General features: G+C 53.7%; 1 protein-coding gene across 3 annotated transcripts in view; it reads right to left on the bottom strand.

The window, feature by feature from the left end:
* The window catches only part of SLCO2B1 (solute carrier organic anion transporter family member 2B1), a 53,519-nt gene that overhangs the window by 30,887 nt on the left and 1,479 nt on the right, over positions 1 to 21,153 (bottom strand). For 2 of the 3 annotated variants that reach the window (XM_030836063.3, XM_060303709.1), the window contains exons 2-6: positions 8,676 to 8,806; positions 7,423 to 7,560; positions 5,969 to 6,131; positions 2,873 to 3,112; positions 2,541 to 2,639 (exon numbers count right to left, since the gene is read on the bottom strand). In XM_030836063.3, coding sequence (XP_030691923.1) covers positions 2,541 to 2,639; positions 2,873 to 3,112; positions 5,969 to 6,131; positions 7,423 to 7,560; positions 8,676 to 8,806 — 771 coding nt within the window. The remainder of the gene's footprint in view (positions 1 to 2,540; positions 2,640 to 2,872; positions 3,113 to 5,968; positions 6,132 to 7,422; positions 7,561 to 8,675; positions 8,807 to 21,153) is intronic. The other variant, XM_030836064.2, reaches the window with a different exon arrangement.

Raw genomic sequence — 21,153 nt, 5'->3', positions numbered from 1 at the left:
GTCTACATGGGTGTTTTCTCTTTTCTCACTGTTACTACTGTGATTATTATTAGGAAACTGATGGCTAGGATGACTTTTGTGGTTCTCAGACCTGCACGATGATCAAAATCACAAGGGGTGCTTGTCAAAAACACCTGGCCTTACCCATGACCAGCTTAGAACTGCCACAGGATGGGGTGGGAAGGTGACCAAGGAATCTGTGCCTTTAACAAGTTCCCCACCAACTGTATAGCACAGGGAGGAAAAAAAGAAGGTACAATCTTTGCAGGACATATATTAAGTTAATCTTAAAAATGCATTCCAATATACATTAGGTGTAGACAAATACTGTTTGATTCCACTTATACTTGGTACCTAGAAAAGTCAAATTCATAGAGTCAGAAAGTACATTGGTAGATGCCAGGGGCCAGGGGGGTAAGGGTGAGGGTGGGAGTGGGAGGTGAGGAGGGGGAATGAGGAGTTAGTGTTTAATGGGGACAGAGCCTCAGTTTAGGAAGGTGAAAAATTCGGGAGATGGAGGATGGTGAGAGTTGCATAACAATGTGAACGTACTTAATGCCACTGAACTATGCAGTTAAATATGGTTAAAATAGTATGTTTTATATTATGTGACTTTTGCCACAATAAAAAAAATTTAAAAAAAATTCCCCAGGTGATTTTGATCCCCCTCCAGGTGTAATTAGGGCAAGATTATCCCAGGTGTACCTCCTGACTGAAGTGCCCCCCTCTCCCAACAGACCTCTTGACCCCAAGGCTGAGTTGGGTACCTCCTCCTTCAAGAGCGTCTGCAAACACTTTCTAACAATACAGATGCATGATGACACCAACCCCATGAGTGGGGCTGATTCCCAGGGGCTTGATCCTGAGCTCCTCCTGGACAGGGGCCAGAGTACACAGTCAGCACTCAGCAAATGCATCTGTAAAACTGGGGGCAAAGTTGGCTTCTGCACTGATTCCCTCTTCCACTTATTATTCCCCTGGCTTCTGTGCCAGGCTGGTGGGAACTCACACACACAGCTCAGATCCGCTTCTCACATACCAGTCTGTGCCTGCAGTGGATATGACCCGCCCAACCCATGCAATGCCCCAGAGAGAAAGAAGGATTAGGGAGGTGGCACATTGGTCCACAGGAATGCCACATCTGCCTGTGAAGGTGGCATAGCTGCCAGGATGATGTCAACAGAGCCAGAAACATCTCCCCATCCCCTGTGCTGGGGTGTGTCTGGAAAACTGACTCCTGACTCCTAAGACTGTTCCATAGGGAGAGAGGAGTTACAACCAGAGTCCACATTTGGCTCCTGGCCCAGCTTTCTAGAAGGAAGGGAGGTGGGGCAGGGTTATCCCTAGCGACTCTTGTTCAGAGCTGCCCAGGCCTGTCCTGACTGGAGGCACCCGTGGGCAAAAGCCAGAGAACAAGAAACAGAATCTTCCTGTCCATCTACCTGTACATGTGTCACCTGAGGCCTCTAGGGCTTGCTGGAAAATCTCCAGGTGAGGGATGGGACATCTGAGCACCACGAGGCAGAAGGCAGAGCTGGGAGCTCAGAGCTACTTGGTGTGACCAGAGGCAGCTGAGATGCCAGAGTGACCTTTTCTAAAAAAATTCCACTCCCACTCCTCACAGAGCGCCAGGACCCTGGGATCCCCAACACTCCTCCCTCCTGGCTGCCTTCGGACCCAGCTTCAGTTCCACTCCTTGGCCCACACTGACCACTACCTGGATCAGAGACCGCTATTCCCCAAACGGTGTCCTCAGCACAGGTTGTTAGGCTCTGAGTGGTCAGAGCTGGAACGGTCCTTAGAGGTCACCCAGTGGATTTCCCATCTGAGATGGCCAATGTAGCGGAGTCCTGCTCCAAAGTTCTCTCCGGCACGCCAGTGTCCTCTCTGTGTCCTGAGGCTTGTCCCCCGACAGATGGGAGTGCCCCACAGGCCAAGAAGAGTATGTGGCCCTGTCTGCTCCACGGTGTATCTGAGCAGGGGGCTGGGGGCCTGGGGGAGCTCAGGGGTGGAACTAGGTGAAGACACGTAACAATAGTGACAACACTTATACCTCTCCATCTGACGGCTCCTTGTAGCTTATCTCCACATTCTCACTGCATTGTGATTACAGCTTTGGGAGGTGGGCGGGACAGAGAGTATCTCAAAGATGGGAAAGCTGAGGCTCAGAGAGGTTAAGAGGCATGTCCAGGGCTTCCCTGGTGGCTCAGTGGTTGGGAGTCCGTCTGCCGATGCAGGGGACGCGGATTCGTGCCCCGGTCTGGGAAGATCCCACATGCCGTGGAGCGGCTGGGCCCGTGAGCCATGGCCGCTGAGCCTGCGTGTCCGGAGCCTGTGCTCCGCAACGGGAGAGGCCACAACAGTGAGAGGCTCACGTACCGCAAAAAAAAAAAAAAAAAAGAAAGAAAGAGGCATGTCCAAGGTCATGGGGTTGCTGGGATTTGAACCTGGGTCCCCTGGCTCAGTGTCTCCTATGAGACCAGTGGTCAGTCAGCTGTGTCTATGTGCCCCCGGGGACAACTGTGTGCTCTGAGGCTCACCTTCCGGCATTCGATCAATGTCCACGTAAAGGCGCAGCATGAGGCTGCCCAGCCCATAGGCCATGCCTGGCCCCATCATGGTCACTGCAAACAGGATCCCTGCAACAGGAAGCCTAGGTTAGACCCCTCTAGCCCGGCTTCCCTCTGCAGGTTAGCGCCTGCCCAGCCTCCAACGGGCAAGAGCAGCCCATCTCCCCTGGTCAGGGACGGAGAGCTCTCCAGGGCTTCTCCGGCCCTTTACCAGCCCCATGGGGCAGAGGTCAGGGACTCATACTTAGCCTGACCTGGGCCGCGCCCTCCCTCAGAGCCCGAGGGGTGGGACAGGTCCTCACCGAGGTAGAGGGGTGAGTTACTGTTGTGGGCAAAGTCATCAATGTAGGAGATGCCAAAGGGCTGAATGGGCACCCCGCCCACACCGAGCAGGGTCTGGGCCGTGAACATGATCCCCACCACGGCCAGATGCTGGACTTCTGTGTAGCCTGAGCAGCTGCTGTTGGATGGGGCTGGGGCTGAGGTTGGGGCCTCAGTGGTGGGCACGCACAGGGAGGCCTCAAAGTCCTGTGGCATGTCTGCTGAGAGATGATAAAAAATATTAGGACAATACCTAAGACTTATATAGCACTCACTGATGCAAGGTACTGTTCTAAATGCCCTGTATATAAATCATCTGACCCCTACAGCAAACCCAGGGAAGGGGTGCTCGCATTACTCCCATTTTACAGATGAGAAAACTGACGCTCAGACAGCAACTAGCAAGGGTTAGAGCCAGGATTGGAACCCAGGCAGTCCAGCTTTGAGTCCATGCTCTTAAACCAGAGGTATGTGGAAGTGCCATGGCAACAGTGACTCTTAGGTGGAAGGGATGGGGCGGTCGGAGGAGGTGTGGAGTTTGAACTGGGTGGAGAAGAAAAAAAAGATTTTCCAGAAAGGGAAGGTGGGGGAGGGTGTTCCAGAAAGAGGTCACAGCACATGCAAAACCAAGAGCTTGAGAAGTTCAGCATGGCTGGCTCACAGAGTGTAAAGGTCGAGGCCAGGGCTGAAAGCAGGGCCAGGCAAGAGCGGGGACACTGGGCCTGGGCTGTGGAGGGCTCTGGCGCCCTTGACCTTCCTTATGGGGAGGCTCGGTGTCAGCTCGGGACACAGATGCAGAGTGCAATAAAGGGAAATTTCTTAAATTAGTACCAGACATTTGTTTCCTGTAGCTCACCAATATTTGCTGAGCAAACTTAAGAAGACCCTCATACTATTATTATCCCGAATGCGGGTGTAGAAGTGGCCTTCTCTCTGCGGCTGGCCCAGCCCTTTCTGGGAACTCTGAGCCATGTCCACCCAGCCCAGAGAGCCACTCTTTAGGGCTGGAAAAAGCCATGTGAGCCAAGGTCAAGGACCTGGACCCTCAACCAAGACTGCCTGGGTTGAAGACGGTGAGACTTTGGCAGAGAGGTCCTCAGCCCCTCAGGGCTCAGCTTCGTCCGTCATCTGTTGAACAAGCCCCCTAGGATGGAAGCTCTACACAAATATGGAATTCAGAAGCAGAATAATTCAGTAGTTCAGAGCAGAGGCTCTAGGGCCAGGCTACCAGGGCACGTCTACTAGCTGTGGGCCTTGGGGAAGTACCTCCTTCTCTGTGCCTCAGTTTCCTCACTTATAAAATAGGATAATGATAACACCTGCTCAAAGGGTTGTAAGCGTTAGGAGTGGTGATTGGTGCCTGTGCACAGTGCCTACAAGACATTAGATATGAGGATTATTATGGGGATCTTTAATAAGATCTTTTTTTTCCACCCCTGGGTCCCCAGTACCTAGCAGAGGGCCTGGCACATAAATACTAATGATAAGTAATTCATTAATGAGGAGGAACGAGTGAATGAAATAGCCTTGTATGTCAGAGCAGCGTGGGTGTTTGGTGGTCACCAAGTCCAGTCCACCCATTGTATAGATGTGGAGACTGAGGCTCAGGCAGGAGAAGAGGTCTGCTTGGGGTTTCATGGGGAGCAGAAGGGTGTTGTATGGCAGTGAGGGTGAAGAATGTGTGTGACCCTGCACAGGAAAATCCCTGTTAAAGTGAAGATTCTGGACGGAGGAATGTGAGGAAGTGTAATTTTTCAGCATCCTAGTCAGGTCTCTTGACAGTTCTCCACTCAGGCCTAGATAACCACTCTGCTTTCCTCCTGGACTTTCCCCACTTCCCAGCCATTGCCTGTGCAGTTCCCTCCACCTGAAATGCCCACCTTCTCTCAACTGCCACCTCCTCCAGCTCACTCCAGCCTCCAGTATCCTTCCCCTACTCAGGGCTCTACCAGCTCCCCCTGGCTGTCTGGTGCTGGACGTTCTGGCCTGCGGCAGAGCTGCCCATGCTCACGCCAACCCACGCTCCCTCGCAGCTTCTCGGGGCTGGTTGTACCTGCTCCATCTTTCCACCCCTGGGCCTGGCACAGAGTAGGAGCTCCGGGGTCTGAGCTGATGGGAGGACAAGGGAGGAAGGATGCTTTCTGATAGCGCTCCTCCCCTGGGAAGCCTTCCATGATGGAGGCTGGGCCGTGGGCTCCTTCCCTGGGCTCCTTCGGTCCTGTTCTTCCTCCCTCACACAATTGATACAATGCGTGGGGGAAGGGGAGGTATTGTTTGTTTCCTCTCCCAGACTGGGAGCTCCCAGTAGGCAAGGACTGAGTCCCCTGAGAGGGTCCAGCACAAAATAGGCAGCACTAAGGGTTTCTCGGGTGGACCACCAGATGGATTGTTGAGGGGTTGGTGGATGGATGGGTAGATGGGTGAATGGGTGGAGAGGTGGATGGGACAGGGAAGGCTGCCTGAGTCGTTCTCCAAGGGACAGGCATCCATCTGTCAAGTTGACTCTCAACAAAATCCCACTGGGCTCAACAGGGGCTTCACTATTCCTGTCCCAAATTCTTTCATGGTTTTATTTGTTCATTCACTCATTCATTCTTTCTTTCATCAATGTCTTGGCTTCTTGTGAAGATTAAATGCATCAATACACATCAAGGGCTTAGAACAGCGGTGCCTAGTAAATGGTGTGTGATACTGTTATTATTATACACAAATTATTATATATTATATATTATTATCCATAAATATTTCCTGAGGACCCACACAGGCCAGGCCCTAAAGTGGGCTGCATTGTAAACCCACCCTCACCTCAAAAATAAAAGCGGTGACATACAAGCAGGCCCTCACCAAGCGATGCCCAGAGGGCCTCACCTCTGCCCCAGGACTACCCACTACCCCACTGCCCAGGGCTGCCTGAGGGACCCGCCCGGGCTGAAGGAGGCAGTGGGGGGTGTGGGGAGGACTAGTAGGTGTTCTGGGAAGCTGGGCCCATCCTAACCGCTGGAGACCTGGGGCGGGGCCCTGTGCACAGTAATGCAGCAGCTCAGATATACCCTCAGCCCAGCCCCTCCTGCTCTTACCGGGGCTGGTGTGGTCGTAGCGGTACGGCTCTGAGATGAAGTGTGGGACAGCCATGAGCACGCCCGCCAGGGTCACGAGGACAGCTCCATAGCCGATCAGGCGGGGCCGATGTACCCGGCTGCCAAAATAGCTCACAAACACGATCAGGGCCGTGTTCCCCACCTGCAAAGGGATGAGAGGACCCATTCAAGTGGGCCAGAGGGCCGGCCTTGTCGCTATCGCCAATCTCAGTGTTCCCTTCTGTAGAATGGACTAGCTGGTTGAATAAGAATCATTTGGCTCCGTCTTAAAAATACAGATTCTGGGTCCTCCTAGGAAGGTCCCTAGTGTCCCATTAGAGGAGAGAAATTAGAGCAGCGTGGACAGGGCTAGAAGTTCAATTTTATTCTAGAATGTGGGTTGGGCCCCGTGTTAGAACTTCTGGGAAGTCATGAATGAGAAACAAATAAAGTCTAAAGCCAGAGGACTAAGGCTTGGATTTTGAGCCTTAGAATCAAAACCCCCAGATGTGGGTGCTGAAGGGGACGTAAGAGTTTGCAGGGAAGGGCGGCTCTGCCGTCAGAAGCTGGGGTGTGCACTCCACTCTGTGGCTCACTGGTTGGTGACCGCGGGTGAGGTACTTACCCCTCACCTCCTTGCCGATGGAGGGGGGCAGTATCAGCAGAAGGTCAGTGGGAGGACTGATCCTGGGAAGGACAGTCACTCTCCATTTTATAGATGGGACACAGGCCTAGAGTCAGGGAGTGACTTGCCCAAGACCCCAGGTAATGACGTTCTCTTCCCACCTCTGAGATCTGAGGATGGAGTGCTAAGGAACACCTGGGGACTCGGTGTAGACCACAGGCCTTGGGTTGGGAGGAATGTGACACATCACCCAAGGGAGAGAGAATTTCACAGAGATCTACTGGGGGTCAGGGAGAAAGAGAGTGTTCTCAGGACTGTGACCTTTTCTGAGGATGAAAACATCTGTTGGGGAAGGGGTTGGGCACAGCTGGACTCTGATCTCCCAGTCCACCCAAAGCGGATTGTCCACTCCTGGCTGTCTGGCTGTCATCCCAGAGGCAGAGGCCTGTGGATCCCGGGGCAACTCCACGCTGTGGAGTCATCCCCTCCCCCAACCACGCCAAGGTCCCAAAGTTCTGCCTTTGATCTAATTTAAACCTCTCTCACTACTGTTGAATTGGCTTCCTCTGATTCCTTCCTGGGGCAGACAATAGCCGGGTGCCTGAAAAGGTGAAGGAACCAAAAGGAGAATAGGGGGACATGGGGACCCTGGCTAGCTCTAAAATCCTCCGTGTCCCCCAAGAGGGACCCCCAAGGGTGGGATAGGAAGGAGCTAAGATGGGATTGCATGTGGCACTGGGGGGAAGGGTTTATGTTGGGGTAGTGAGGGAGGGGGAGGGGGGTGAGCCTCCCTCAATGTCCCCCCCTGCGGCTGTGCCGGGGCCAGTACCTCGTTGAAGGCGGCCAGCAGCCCCGAGGTCTGACTGGAGAGGCCGAAGCGCTTCTCCACCGTGGAGATGGAGCTCTTGAGGTAGCCGGAGATCATGAGCTGCGCCAGCTGCAGCAGGCTGTGGCACAGCACGAAGAACTGTCGGAGGGGCCGTGGTGATGGCAGCGGGTGGGCGGAGGGCCGGGGAGATCGCGGCGGGTGGGTGGTAGATAGACGAGGTGGGGTTGGAGAGAGGGAGGGAGAGTGAGGCCATGAGATAGAGAAACAGAGTCAGAGGAGACAGTCACACAGGAGGAGAGAGAGGAAGAGAAGAAGAGTCCAGAACAAGAAGAGAGAGAGAGAGATACTGGAGTAATGCATGGATTCTCACACAGGCCTAAAAACTAGGAAAGCTGTCCTGGGTACCCCAGGAGCCCGGGGGCGACCTGAAATCCACAGGACTGAGAGTAGGGTCTTCATGGGGCCAAGGATGACAGGAGCCCCTCTGACCCCCAGAGGTCCCCCAGGCTGGACTGGACCCCGCTCCGTGTTCCACCACCCTGCCCCTTTCCCCAGGAAGCTCCCCAGATCCCACCCCACCCAGTCCTCCCCTGGAGCTCCCCTGGGAGACCATCTGCACACAGCAAATCCCCAAGCTACCCACCCCACCTCACTCAGCCTCACCCGAACACCCTCCCTGCCTGTACTCCTACTGAAAAACTGGCAGAATTCCTAAGAGAAGAAAAAGCTTGCTTCAAAGAATTAAAAATAGGGTGTTTATGCCAGAGCTTAAAAAATAGAGTGTCTGTTCTTCTGAGTTTCAGTTTCCTCATCTGTGCAACAAGGAAGACACCCCTGCCTCCTCAAGTTATTATGAGAACTAAATAAGACCATGTGGGGACAGCTTCCGGCACGGGGCCTGGCATCCTGTAGGTGCTGGTGGAGGCTTGGATGTTTAGGGCTGCCTTTGGAGCCAGCACTCCCAGTATTCATACAGGTTCAGGATCCCTGGGGTCCTTCTCTTTCCTGCTAGAAAAACAGGAGCCAAGAAGACTGGTCACCCACTGCCCACAGAGCAGCCTCTCTGGAAGGAGAGAACATGTGCCTGAAACCAAGCTAAGTGCTTCTGTAGATCACAGCTACCCATTCTACAGATGAGGAAGCTGAGGCTCAGGGAAAGGCAGCAACTTGCTTGGCATTTTATAGCCTGTAAGTGGCAGAGCCTGTTCTATTGGGCTTGGATGGCCCTGCTCCTGCCAGGCCCTGAGAGGTACCTTGATGCTGTGAAACACACTTGGCCGCAAATCTTGAGGATTTGGCCTGGCTTTGCCTCCAGGTGTGTCTTCTGTGCCCACCATGGCCTTGGTGCCCTTGTCTGGTACCTGGAGCTCCTCACCAATTGGCCCTGTGGGACAGACAGCCAGGGCATGAGAGTGGAGATGGAATCCCAGAGAATGGCCCTGACTGGGTAGCCCAAGGTGTATCAGGGGTTGGTGAGAATCTGAGTCAAAGCACCATCAGCCTTCCTGCGTCCCAGGTGCTGAAAGAGCCGTTCCTAAGAGGGTGTGTGTGTGCTCCATGTGCCCATGCTGGTCAGATCCCACTGGGACCACCTATCCACACCTTCATTCCATTCCCAGCGTAAAGCTTCCTTCTAGGGAGAAGTTTCTGATGCTGCCACGTAACTGTAAGCTGTGGCCCTGGTGTAGAAATGCATAGCCTTGGCCCCCCTGGGGCCTATATCTGTGAGACATCCAGTGTTCCTGGAGGCTGACTTTGGGTCTGGGTCTGTGTCTGTCTGACTCAGTCTAGGATCAGAGGTCTGGGGTCCAGTGCATGGTCAAGTCTTGGTCCAAAGTCAGGACGTAAAGGCTTTTCCTGGGGGTAGTTTGGAACAGATACCAACACCTCCACAGGGCACCACCCTGGCTATAATCACAGAACTAACCAGCCCAATGCCCAAATCGTACATGAACCAGGTTGCTGGTCTGCACAGAAAGGGCACTAAGAGGTCATCCCATTTAACCCCTCTCATTTAACCCTTGAAAAACTGAGGCCCCATGTGTGGAGATGACTCAGAAGGTAGAGCTAGGTTAGAACCTGGATTCTTGGCCCCATTACGTGTGCCTGGTTTTCTCCCATGGTAACCATGGTAACCATGTCCGTCTCCCACTCACTGCAGTCCCTTCAGAGGCATCTCTCAGGGTCTCTTGACGTTTAATCTCAGTGACGAGCCTGGAAGCCTGGCCTTGGGAGACCTCACCCCTCCATTTAAATGAAAACCACCTGCGCCCCCCGGCAGCCCAGGCCTCCTTGGCCTTCCTCCCCTTCTGGGGTCCCGCTTCCTGCAGAAGCCACTCCATTGTCTCAGATGCCTCTCAATCTGGCAGGAGTTTCCGCTCATTCAACAAGCTCCGCTGGAGCCTGAAAACTGCCCTGAGGACACTTCTGACACAGAGAGGGGGTGTGGGACCTCTCACCCCATCTCCAGGGAGATGGAAGGCAAACTCAGGGAGGGACTACGGAGGCCTGCCACCGCCAGTGAGGGTTTTGTGCTCCTCACACAAGATACCTGGGAGCCTAAGGAATTTTTCAAAACTGAGATATAATTCACACACCGTAAAACCTACCCTTTCAGAGTATACAATTTAGTAGTTTTAGTACATTCAAAAAGTCATACTCTACCACTGCTATCTAATTCCAGAATATTTTCATCACCCCAGTAAGAAATCCTGCACCCATTCCTCCCTCCTCCCATTTCCTGACAACCACTGATGTATTTTCTGGCTCTCTGGGTTTGCCTATTCTGGACATTTCATATACATTCATATAAATGGAATCATGCAACATGTGGTCTTTTGTGACTGGCTTCTTTCACTTAGCATAATGTTTCAAAGGTCATCCACGTTGTAGCATGTATCTATGCTCCATTCCTTCTAATGGCTGAATCATATTGCAGGGTATGGCTATATATCAATCACATTTTGTTTACCATTTATCTGTTGATGGACGTTTGTTTCAGGTACGGTGAATATTCATATACAAATTTGTGTGTGTGTGTGTGTGTGTGTGTGTATTTATTTATTTATTCATTTTTTTTCTCAGTTCTCTTGGGTATATAGCCAGGAGTCGAATTCCTAGGTCATATGGTAACTCTATGTTTACTTTTTTTTTTTTTTTTTTTGCGGTACGCGGGCCTCTCACCGCTGTGACCTCTCCCGCCACAGAGCAACAGGCTCCGGACGCGCAGGCCCAGCGGCCATGGCCCACGGGCCCAGCCACTCCGCGGCACGCGGGATCCTCCCGGACCGGGGCACGAACCCGCGCCTCCCACGTCGGCAGGCGGACTCCCAACCGCTGCGCCACCAAGGAAGCCCTATGTTTAACTTTTTGAGGAACTGCCAGACTGTTTTCTAACACCATTTTACACTCCTGCTAGCAATGGATGATGGTTCTAACGTCTCCACATTCTTGCTAATACTTATTATTGTCTGTCTCTTTGATTATAGCCATCCTCATGGGTGTGAAATGATATCTCATGTGGTTTTTTTTTAATAGACTTTTATTGGAGTATTATTGCCTCACAATACTGAGTTAGTTTCTGTTGCACAACAAAGCGAATCAGCCACGTGCATACACATGTCCCCGTATCCCCTCCCTCTTGAGCCTCCCTCCCATCCTCCCTATCTCACTCCTCTAGGTCATCACAAAGCACCAAGCTGATCTCCCTGTGCTACGCTGCTGCTTCCCACCAGCCAACTATTTTACATTTGGTAGTGTATATATGTCCATGCTACTCTCACTTCGCCCCAGCTTCGCCCTCCCACCCCACCCACCCCTGGGTCATCAAGTCCATTCTCTATGTCTACCTCTTTATTCCTGCCCTGCAACTAGGTTCATCAGTACCATTTTTTTTCTTTTTTAGATTCCATATATATGTGTTAGCATATGGTACTTGTTTTTCTCTTTCTGTCTTAGCTTCACTCTGTATGACAGACTCTAGGTCCATCTACCTCACTACAAATAACCCTCATGTGGTTTTGATTTGATTTTCCCTAATGACTAATGATGTTGAGCATCTTCTCATTGCTTATTGGCCAAATCTTTGGGAAAATGTCTATTTAAATAGCTTGAGGAGGGACTTCTTTGGTGGCACAGTGGTTGAGAATCCGCCTGCTAATGCAGAGGATACGGGTTTGAGCCCTGGTCCAGGAAGATCCCACATGCCACGGAGCAACTAAGCCTGTGCGCCACAATTACTGAGCCTGCGCTCTACAGCCCACGAGCCACAACTACTGAGCCCATGTGCCACAACTACTGAAGCCCGTGCACCTAGAGTCCATGCTGTGCAACTAGAGAAGCCACTGCAATGAGAAGCCCGCGCACCGCAACAAAGAGTAGCCCCTGCTCGCCGCAGCGAGAGAAAGCCTGCGCGCAGCAACGAAGACCCAACACAGCCAAAAATAAATAAATTTTGAAAAATAAATTAATTAAAAACAAAAACAACAAATAGCTTGAGGAATTTGGTTGAGGAAATGGAAGTGTGTGTGGCTGGGAAGGAGTCCCTTTTGTGGGGTATGAACACTCAGAGGAAACAAGGGGATGCTGAAACAAAAGTGACACCTGACAGGGAGGAGATAAGGGGTTGGTCTAGATAAGGGAAGTTGGGGCGAGGCTCTGTGGAGGTCACTTTGAAGGAGAAGAGAAGGTGAGGGGGTTCCAAGCAAACTCAACCAGAGGAGGTTGACAGGATGATTTCTGAACCCCAGTTCCTCTCACCAGTAGAGACCAGTCACCTACTATAGCACAGAGGCTGTGCTACATGCTGTCCATGTATGTGAAGGCTTGCACGCACGTTCTGCATGCTCGTGAAGCATGTCCACAACTCCACGCCTTTGGTGACCTCGTGATCTCTATGCTTCTGATGAGGACACCAAGGCTCACAGGTAACTAGCTCTGCTGACTCATGCTGGTGCAGGAGCAAGAGCTGAGGTGTTCATCTCAATGTCACTCTGTGCTCCTTGCACAGATTTGAAGAGGGCAAGAAGCACAATGTTCTTCTCTGTCTTGGCCCAACCAAACCTAGCCAGGCCACCTGGAAGGCAGCAGTGTCCGCCCCCAAGGGGCCAGGCCAACCAGATGATGAGGCTGGAGCTGAAGCTGGAAGGTCAGAAGTCACTGACCTGGATCCCCAGCTCTGAAAGAAACCCAGGGGATGGATGAGGGAGGGGGCAAAGGCCAATGGACCAGCTCAGGACCTTCCACCCTCCTGTGACCCAGTCTATAGTGTGAGCCTCTGGGTGGAGGAGGGCAGCCCTGGCCCTGGGCCCTCCCCCTGGGTTCTGAGAGCAGCCACCAGTCAGTGTGTTGGGTGGCCAGTCGGTCACTGAACAGGGCTGGTCTGATCGGTTGTCAGTCCCCTTTGACCCCTTCCCGTGGGCTGGACGCCTCTATAGTGGGGCTGGCAGCAGACAGTCTGACTCCCTGATAAGGGATAGAACTCCCCCTGGAAGGAGGGTCCTGAATCCAGGGCTGTGTGTCCACCTCACCTCACCTCACCTGCTGTCTCTGAGGCCCTTCCTGTCCTCTGAAGGCTTTTTCAAGGGCCAGCCCTGACAGGAGAGAGGGCAGCTGAGGGAGTGAACCTGGGCTAAGCTGGGCTGGCCTGTAGGAATAAGGAGAGAGGCAGGGAACCAGGTCCCAGGAAAAAATTCCAGCCTCTTCCTCTCTTAGTTGGGTAGCCAGTTTTGGGGGCCCCAGGTATGCCAGGGGGTTCCAAGGGCTGGCAGCCTGCGGCTCCAGAGCTGGTAAGTCACTGGTCCACTAGCCCACTGGCCTTCAGGAGACCTGTCTGTTCGGGCTGTCAATTGCCCACTCGCTGTAGAGCAGCTGCTCAGAAAGCCAGTCAGAAAGTTGCCCCGAAAGTCTGTCAGCCAGAGACCTTCAGTTCAGTCAGAGACTCCAGATGTGTGCAAGGCACGGGGTCCTGGCTGTGGGCATACCCCCTCCCCGGCCAGGAGTCTGAGTCTGGGGGATGAGGGACAAGGTTCAGAGAGCAGCCTGACAGGAGGGGCTGATTTTCCCTGCCCGTTCTTTCCTGGAAAGGCTCAGGGGCCTGCCTACTCCAGCCACCTCCCAGCTATAAACAGCACATCTCAGGCAGATATGGGGCTGCGAGCCTGGATGTGCCCCTTTGTCTTTCTCAGTCTGTTTCCTCTGTAAGGCGAGGATATAGCATCTACTCAAGGAGGTAAGGCATCTCGGGCACCTGGCTCAGGCTTGGCACACAGTAGGCCTCCTGAGGGCCAATGCTCTCCCCTCTCCTGATAATCTTCAAGTACCTCTGAGGCCACAGGCCCACCTGAACCCATTTCCTTCCACGCAGCCCTGGTTCCTCCCTCCGACAGCTCCAATCATTCCGTCTCTGGATCAACTCTCTCTTTCCCATCCAAGCCCCAGTCAACCACAAGACCTGAGGACCTGGACCCCTTCCCGCCGTGCACACTCCCTAGCTGTGGAGGCAGTTGCCCAGGTTTTAATCCCCCAGCTGGTTTTGATCCCTTAGACCAGCGGCCCCTTTGCTTCCTCATCCTCAACGCAGGGCCGGCAATCCCTACTGCCCACTGCCGAGAGCGCCCCGAGAACCAGACCCTCCCGCCATGTTCAGCCCGGACACTAGAGGCCCCAAACCACACCTTACCGATGACATTAACTTGACTTTGCTATTCCACTGTCTTCATTAGCATTTTTAGTTTTTACTCTTCTTAGACTGAGCAACCCCAGCAAATGGCTTGATTTTTTATGACAGGAACTTCCGAAAAGACAGAGCGACTCTTCAAGGGAAACCATCAACAGGGTGTGAACCTCAGATTCTTCGAATCTCTGCCCCCCAGATCCTCACCTTGCTGTTTCTACCAGAAAACCCTGGACTGTGGTATCACTATTCTTACCCAATCCTGGTCATCCCTCCCTCACCCACCTCTCTCCCCATTTTGAAGAACTGGCTGTAAAACAAACTTTCAAATTCTCAACAAATATTGACCTTTCCTCCCCACTCCGAGATACTGCCAAAGCTTTGAGAAGTGGTATTGTCCCTTGTCTGGGTAAATAATAGACTTTGTCTTACTGGCAGGTTGTGTCACTAACATGTGGGGAACCAGCACCGACACGGTGCATAGCAGGTTCTCAGTGAACATTGTTTTCTTCCCTGTCAGGTACAACCCCCCCCACCCCCGCCTGCCTTCATACTTGCTTTGGGACAGCAGGGAGCATTGCCACATCTAGAACTTGGGAACCAGGAGAAAGTTCAGCCCTGAAGAGCCAGGGAGGCGGGGGGTTGGGAGACCCAGCTCTCTGGCTCACCTTCTACCCTTACAGGAAGTGGCCTGATGGAGGAGTTTGTCCTGGGGCCACCCTATGTGCTGGGCTGGGCACACTCACCCAGCCTCCTAGCAAACGGTTGAGGTAGCTGCTGTGACTCCATGATGTGGATGAGGAAACTGAAGCACACAGAGGGGAAGGGGCTTATCCAGGTCCTGGGGCTGGTAAATGGCAAAGCCTGGACTGGAACTCAGGTCTGTCTGACACCTGGGCCCCTAACAGCAACCATGAGACGGTGGCTGCCAATGATGGCCTTAGAACCTATGAAAAATAATCCCCATGTAGCCATTTCTTATTCTGGCCTCGCTTCCCTCCAGTTAATTGTCAAAGGTGGTTGTATGGGGACAGTCGGCCATTCTACCAGCTGATTCTTTAGCTGGTCAGTTAGTCATTTCATTGGTCAGTCAACACCCTCTTCTGAGGGTCTCAGAGAGCACTGTCAGGGCAAGGCTGGACAGAGAAATATGGTGAGAAGGACATGTGGCCCTCAGTCCAGGGGACCTGAGTATGGTGAAAGTTCAGGACTCATAACCAAGGCCCAGATTTGAACTTTGAGGAGGGACGGGCTGAGACATGCCGAGAGAGCCTGGGAGAATTCTCATATCCTGAGGATGGAGGAAGAGGGCTTGGACCAAGGAGGGACAAGGAAAGGGCACTTTTTCTCCAGAACATTCCAGCCTGTCCCTCAGCAGAGAGAGCACGATCTAGGGTCACTCAGACCCAGTGTGGCCTCGAGCCAGCAACTAGACCTCTCTGAACCTCTGCAAAATAGGAATAAAGAGCCTTACCTCTCAAGCCTGCATGAGGGTCACACAGATAACATCCTTTAACTCCAAGATGCTGCACAGTGTCAGTTTTGTCAGTGTTTGCCCCAAACTCACCAGGGAGCTATCTCCAGGCCTGGCCACCAGGCCTGAGAACTTACTGTCCTGCAGTGGGACACTCAGCCCAGCAGTGCTCTCTCACCTCCTCCTGTTCCCTGAAAGGCACAGAACCCTCTGGAAGCCTCCCTCTGCTGTCTCCTTGTCTTCCCTCCCCTCTCCATCCTCCCCGGCTGCATTCCAAGACATTTATTTTATTTATTTATTTATTTATTTTGCGGTACGCGGGCCTCTCACTGTTGTGGCCTCTCCCGTTGTGGAGCACAGGCTCCAGACATGCAGGCTCAGCGGCCATGGCTCACGGGCCCAGCCGCTCCGCGGCATGTGGGATCTTCCCGGACCGGGGCACGAACCCGTGTCCCCTGCATCGGCAGGTGGACTCTCAACCACTGCGCCACCAGGAAAGCCCTACCTTTATTTTTTTTTTCTGATAATTTCCTTGTGCAAGAGAAGGAAGGAACTCTCCCCTACCCCTGCCACCACACACGCTTTGCCAGGGTGGTCAGAGGAACTGGCAGAGAGATAATACAGGGCAGAGGTTACAACGGGGAGGCCCTGGCCAAAGGCCCCGTGTGTAGCTGCGTGAGCTGCGCACCGTGAAGTGAACGGCACCCTCTGGAGTTGTGCAGGGCGGACGGCAGTCCTGCCTGGGGGCACATCTGACTCCTAAACATTTTTATTTGGCTTGTACAATGCTGGCTCGCTGAGTGTTTTTAAGTTAGTTGCCAGCATTTAAAAAAATCAGGAAATTTCACACAAAACTCCCGATTTTTGTTTTTTCTTGAAAGATTAGCAGATCTGGCAACACTGGGCCCACCTTCCTATATGGAAACACTCAGCTGGTCTAAGATGCTTGCCTTTCATGTGGCAATTTGCCCTGTTAGAGCCGCTTTGGGCCCACCTGGCCTGCTTCAGGACCCTTTTCACGTGCCTGTGGGCTTCCCCATCTGTGACCCACAGCAACCCTGGGCCTGAGGAGTCTGCTGGACAGGAAGCCAAGGCTGGGTTCACCCTTTGAAGGGTGAGACAGCAAGACCAGAAAAGGCCATGACTTGCCCAGGGTCACCACGGTGGGGATGGACCTTGTCTCTGCTTGTTCTAGGAGTGAGAATGAAGATTGTTTCCACACATACTGTCAGCTCCACAAGACAGGTGGCCGGGGTCTTGGAAGCAAGCAGCCCAGGTGCCCGCTCTCAGGGAGCTACCAGGGTGTGTGTGTGTGTGTGTGTGTGTGTGTGTGTGTGTGTGTGTGTGTGTGATGGCAGGGCAAACACCTAATACAGAATCACAACATGTGCTCACTGTGTGACACAAGAAGTTCCAAGACTATAGAAACATAGCGAAGAGGTCCTAGACTACATTTAAAGGTTCTGGAAGGATTCCCGGGGGAGAAAACATCAAAGTAAAGGGCAGAAGTATGAAAGTGCAAAGACTGCTCAGGGAACGAATAGTCCAGCAAGACTGGAGCACTGGGGTCAAGGTGGGCAGGTGAGGCTGGAGTGGTTGGAGGGGCCAGGCTATGACCACCCTTGAACGCCAGGCTGGAGGGCTGGGTTTTGTCCTGAGCCCAGTGATGAGGTCTCATTTGGCCTCCTATGAAGACCTCCGTGCCTCTTAGAAGAGAGTGGAGAAGTCAGGCTGTGGGCCGGGACCAGGGAGAATGCAGGAGTGGGGTCCAGGGGAGCGAGCGATGATGGGGTCTGGGCCAGGTGGTGGCAGTGGGGATATAGAGTAACGAGTTGATGGACCACAGTGGGGAGATGGGAAGGACGGGACTGGATGGAAAAGCAGGTGGATGGGGAGTGCAGGAGGCCAAGGAGTCCTGGGGGCAGGGGAGTGGGGAGAGGTAAGGCTTTTGGTCTGGGTGTACCACCATTTAAGGCAGGATTGTAGGGTGATAGTGAGCTCAGCATTGGACGTGTGAGTTTGAGCTGGCACGGGGGCTCCCAGGGGAAGATGCCTAGGAGATCGTGGGCTCCAGGACAGCCCATGAGAGGACATGGGCCAGAGCCAGTCTGGTTCTTAGTCTGGAAGGCATGTGTGGAGAGAAGGGAGCAGAAGCCACACGAGGGCAATCTTGCCTTTGAGAGTGAGAAGCCTCCCCCATATGCCCTGACTGAGGAGAGCAGAGCAAAAGCAGGAACCCATCCTGGAACCATGTTCAGGTGCCAAGGTTGAGGGGATGGTGCAGGGTCAAAAGGAGCCCGGAGGTTTCTGGAAAACCTACCAACCTCCAGCACTCACACAGCCACGGCCTGAGCTGTGATGACTTCCTAGCCACAGACACTGGGCAATCCATTTGTCCAGATACCTCTCTCTGGAGGTGTGTGTGTAGGAGGCCAGCCTCGTGGCTAACCCTCGCCTCCAGCCCTTCCTACCTCCTAGATTGCCCTGGGCTGCCTCAGCCTGCTGGCTCCCTGGCCTAGCTCCTGCAGCCCATGCCAGCTCTCTCTCCCTCCATAAACCTCCCTTGCCCCTCCTGGTCCAGTTCCCTCAGCCCTTTCTCTGGGATGCCAGGCTGGTCACCCTCCTGCATCACTTATGTCCCCCTCTTATCTGCCCGATTAGCCAGTGGACTCCCCCGGGCAGAGGCTGTCCTCTCCTGGGTCGTGATGGACCATATTGGGTCCCTGTTGAAACCCTTTGGGACAGAAGACTTTGAATTCAAATATTTGTTTTGCCACATTGTGGCTGTGACCTTAGGCAGTTTATTTAGCCTCTCTAAGCCTCAGCCGCCTTCTCTGGCACACAGCAGTTTTGGTAGGATTAAAGGAAAATGCCCTGCCTGGTACACTGTGGCCCTCAACAATGGTGAGTTGAGGACCCCATCTGGCGCACGTGAGTACGGACGCCACAGCCTCCAAGAAGTCAAGGCCACCCCTAGTGAACATTCTTCTCTGGCCCCAGTAGATGCTTGCTATTCCCCAAACTCATCCTGTTCTTTTCCACCTCTCAGCCTTTGTACATGCTGTACCCTCAGCCCGGAATGTCCTACCTCCCCGGCAAACCACTTCTCATCTTTCAAGGCCAGGCTTAAAAACATGATTCTTGAATTGAGTTAAACAGAGTGAGGGAGAAGGGTGGAGTGTGGGAGTCTGGGGAAGCGGGGGGCTGCAGCATGAGCCTGGGGTGGGATGGAGGCAGTGTGGGGCCCCTGAGGGCTTCAGTTCCCCGTGTGGTCCCACAAGGCTTCCGCAGAGGAAGAATCAAAGACAGGAAGTTGGGGCGGGGCAGTGTTGGGCCTTGGGCTTGGCTGTCATCTTTGGGAAATTCCTCCTAGCAGGACCCTTGTGTGGTCTGTTGGGAGAACAATAGCATGTTACTGGCCTCCAGCTGTTGCTTTCTGGTATTTTCCAAGCTGGGTCAGAGACACTGTGCTGGGACTTTCTATTCCCGATTCCAGCCCTGGCTACCCCATCTAGACCCGAGATGACCCTAAAAATAGTGATGAAGGCCGGGGGATGGAGGGTGAGTCCTGAGCCCTGAGCCCACAGGGAATCCAGGCTGGCCTCCCTAGGCCTAAAACACAGAGCCTGAGGCTCAGAGACATGTGCCCATTGGCCCAGGCCACACTGCTTCCTCCAGCCAAGAGTCCCAGCTTGTCACTCTCTGTGCTTTCCTGTTTACTCCCCGAGGGCCCCATTGTACCCCACCTCACTCTTTATCACGAGTCTCCAGTCCTCAATAAGAGCAGGCTTTCAAAGCAGATTGGAGGGAGGGAAGGAACGTCATGGGGCCGGGGTTGCTGGGGGCATGAGGAGGATGGAGGAGAGCTTCTGCGCTGAGCCTTCCCCAATACCCCACCTCTGCCCCACCTGGGCCAGGCTCTGGGGCCTCAGGAACGGATCAAATCAGACCCCATTTCCAGGGAGCTCCCAGTCTGGGGAGACGGGCATTGTTCTCCATCACTCCAAGCATCAGTGCTTAGGGCTCTGGGCTGCAGCCCATGAGGGGTAGCAGGAACCAAGTTTACCTCCTCTCCACCCCCAGGGTGTGGCTAGGCCCAGGCTTGCACCCTGGAGATAGCCAAGCCTGCCCCATACAAGAGGCCTCTGCTCCATTGCTCTCTCCAGAGGCAGAAAACTGAGCTTCTCAGCACTGGAAGGGACCCAGTGACCACTTCAGCCGACCCCTGCCATCTACTGCACAGATGGAGAAAGTGAGTCCCAGGGAGGGATACAAGCAGACTGGGCAGTGGATACCTGGCATCCGATCGTGGAGTCCAGGCAAGCTCGCCATGTGGTTCCCAGCTGCCCAAGATCTGGCGCATCGGACCAGGCCCGGCCTGGAGGAATAAATCCCCTGCCCACTCCCCAGTCACTAGCTCCCAGAGAACAGCTTGCTTTGTCTGGAACCAGTGGAGAAGTGCCCAGGGTGGGTGGAGACTCAGCAGCGTGGGGTGTGTGAAGGGAAGAGAAAGCCCCGAGGGCAATGGCACAGAACAGAAAGGGCTTTGGCATGGGGCAGGCCTGGTTCTGGCCCCGACTCTGCAGCTTGCTTGCTGGGTGACCTTGGACGAGTCACTTGCCCTCTCTGAGCATGTGTTTCCTCACTTATTAAAAAGGGTGAGAGAATGTCACTGCATTCTCCTAAAGCTAGTGAGGCAGAGCTACAATTTGAAGCTGGTTCTTTCCCTTGCCCCACCTCCCTGCCCTGGGTTGGCCCACATGTGAACCTAGGACTGGAGAGAACAACAGAAACAATACCAGGAACAAGGAAGGACGAACTGCAAAGACAGGGTCAAACAGCATATGGGAGAGCGATTACTTCCAGCTGGGAGAATCAGTCTGGAAGGCTTCCTGGAAGAGTTGGTGTTTGGAGGACTTAGAAAACAGGACAAATTTCATGAGAATGGGATGTGGGCAGGTGCCTTCCGGGTGGAGGTAAAGCTGAGCAGAAGTGCAGAGGTGGAAAAGCGGCTTCCCTGAATCACAAAATGGGCGTGGTCTGGGGAGATCATTTTCTTCAGCACCTCCCCCATAGACATGGAAGCTCTGCCTGTTACCTAAAAGCACATGGCGAGCTGGTGCTGGGACTTGGCTGACGGCCAGGTCTGACCCTGACTCTTTTCTCTGGTGTCTGCCCCTGGCTGGGACTGCTGGCCCTTCTCCCTCAGGCCAGCTGTGTGTGGGTTTCTTACCAGGCTCCAGGCTCTGTGTCCTGCCCCAGCTGTATCCCCACATCCCTCAGACCAGAAAGAGAGCATGGGGGAAGCCTGGCCATAGCTCAGACTGGGGCTCAGGAAGAGAGGCCAGAGGTGGCTTCGGGTGGCTCAGTGGGCAGAAGCTGGGGTCAGCCTCCTGCTGTGTGTGTGGGAAGCGGAGGGCCAGCTAGAGAATATTCCAGAGCTGAGCCCTGCAGGGGTCAGAATCACAGTTGGGGGACAGGTGTCGTACAGCCAAAGTCACTAGTTTCTTCCCGTAGGATCACCAACCCTCAGATCCCATAACAGGCCAAGGCTGACTGGGAATTTGGTTTGTCAGTGGCCCGT

Source organism: Globicephala melas, chromosome 8 (assembly GCF_963455315.2).
Source record: "Globicephala melas chromosome 8, mGloMel1.2, whole genome shotgun sequence".
NCBI lineage: Eukaryota > Metazoa > Chordata > Mammalia > Artiodactyla > Delphinidae > Globicephala > Globicephala melas.
This window is presented reverse-complemented; position numbering and strand designations above follow the sequence as displayed.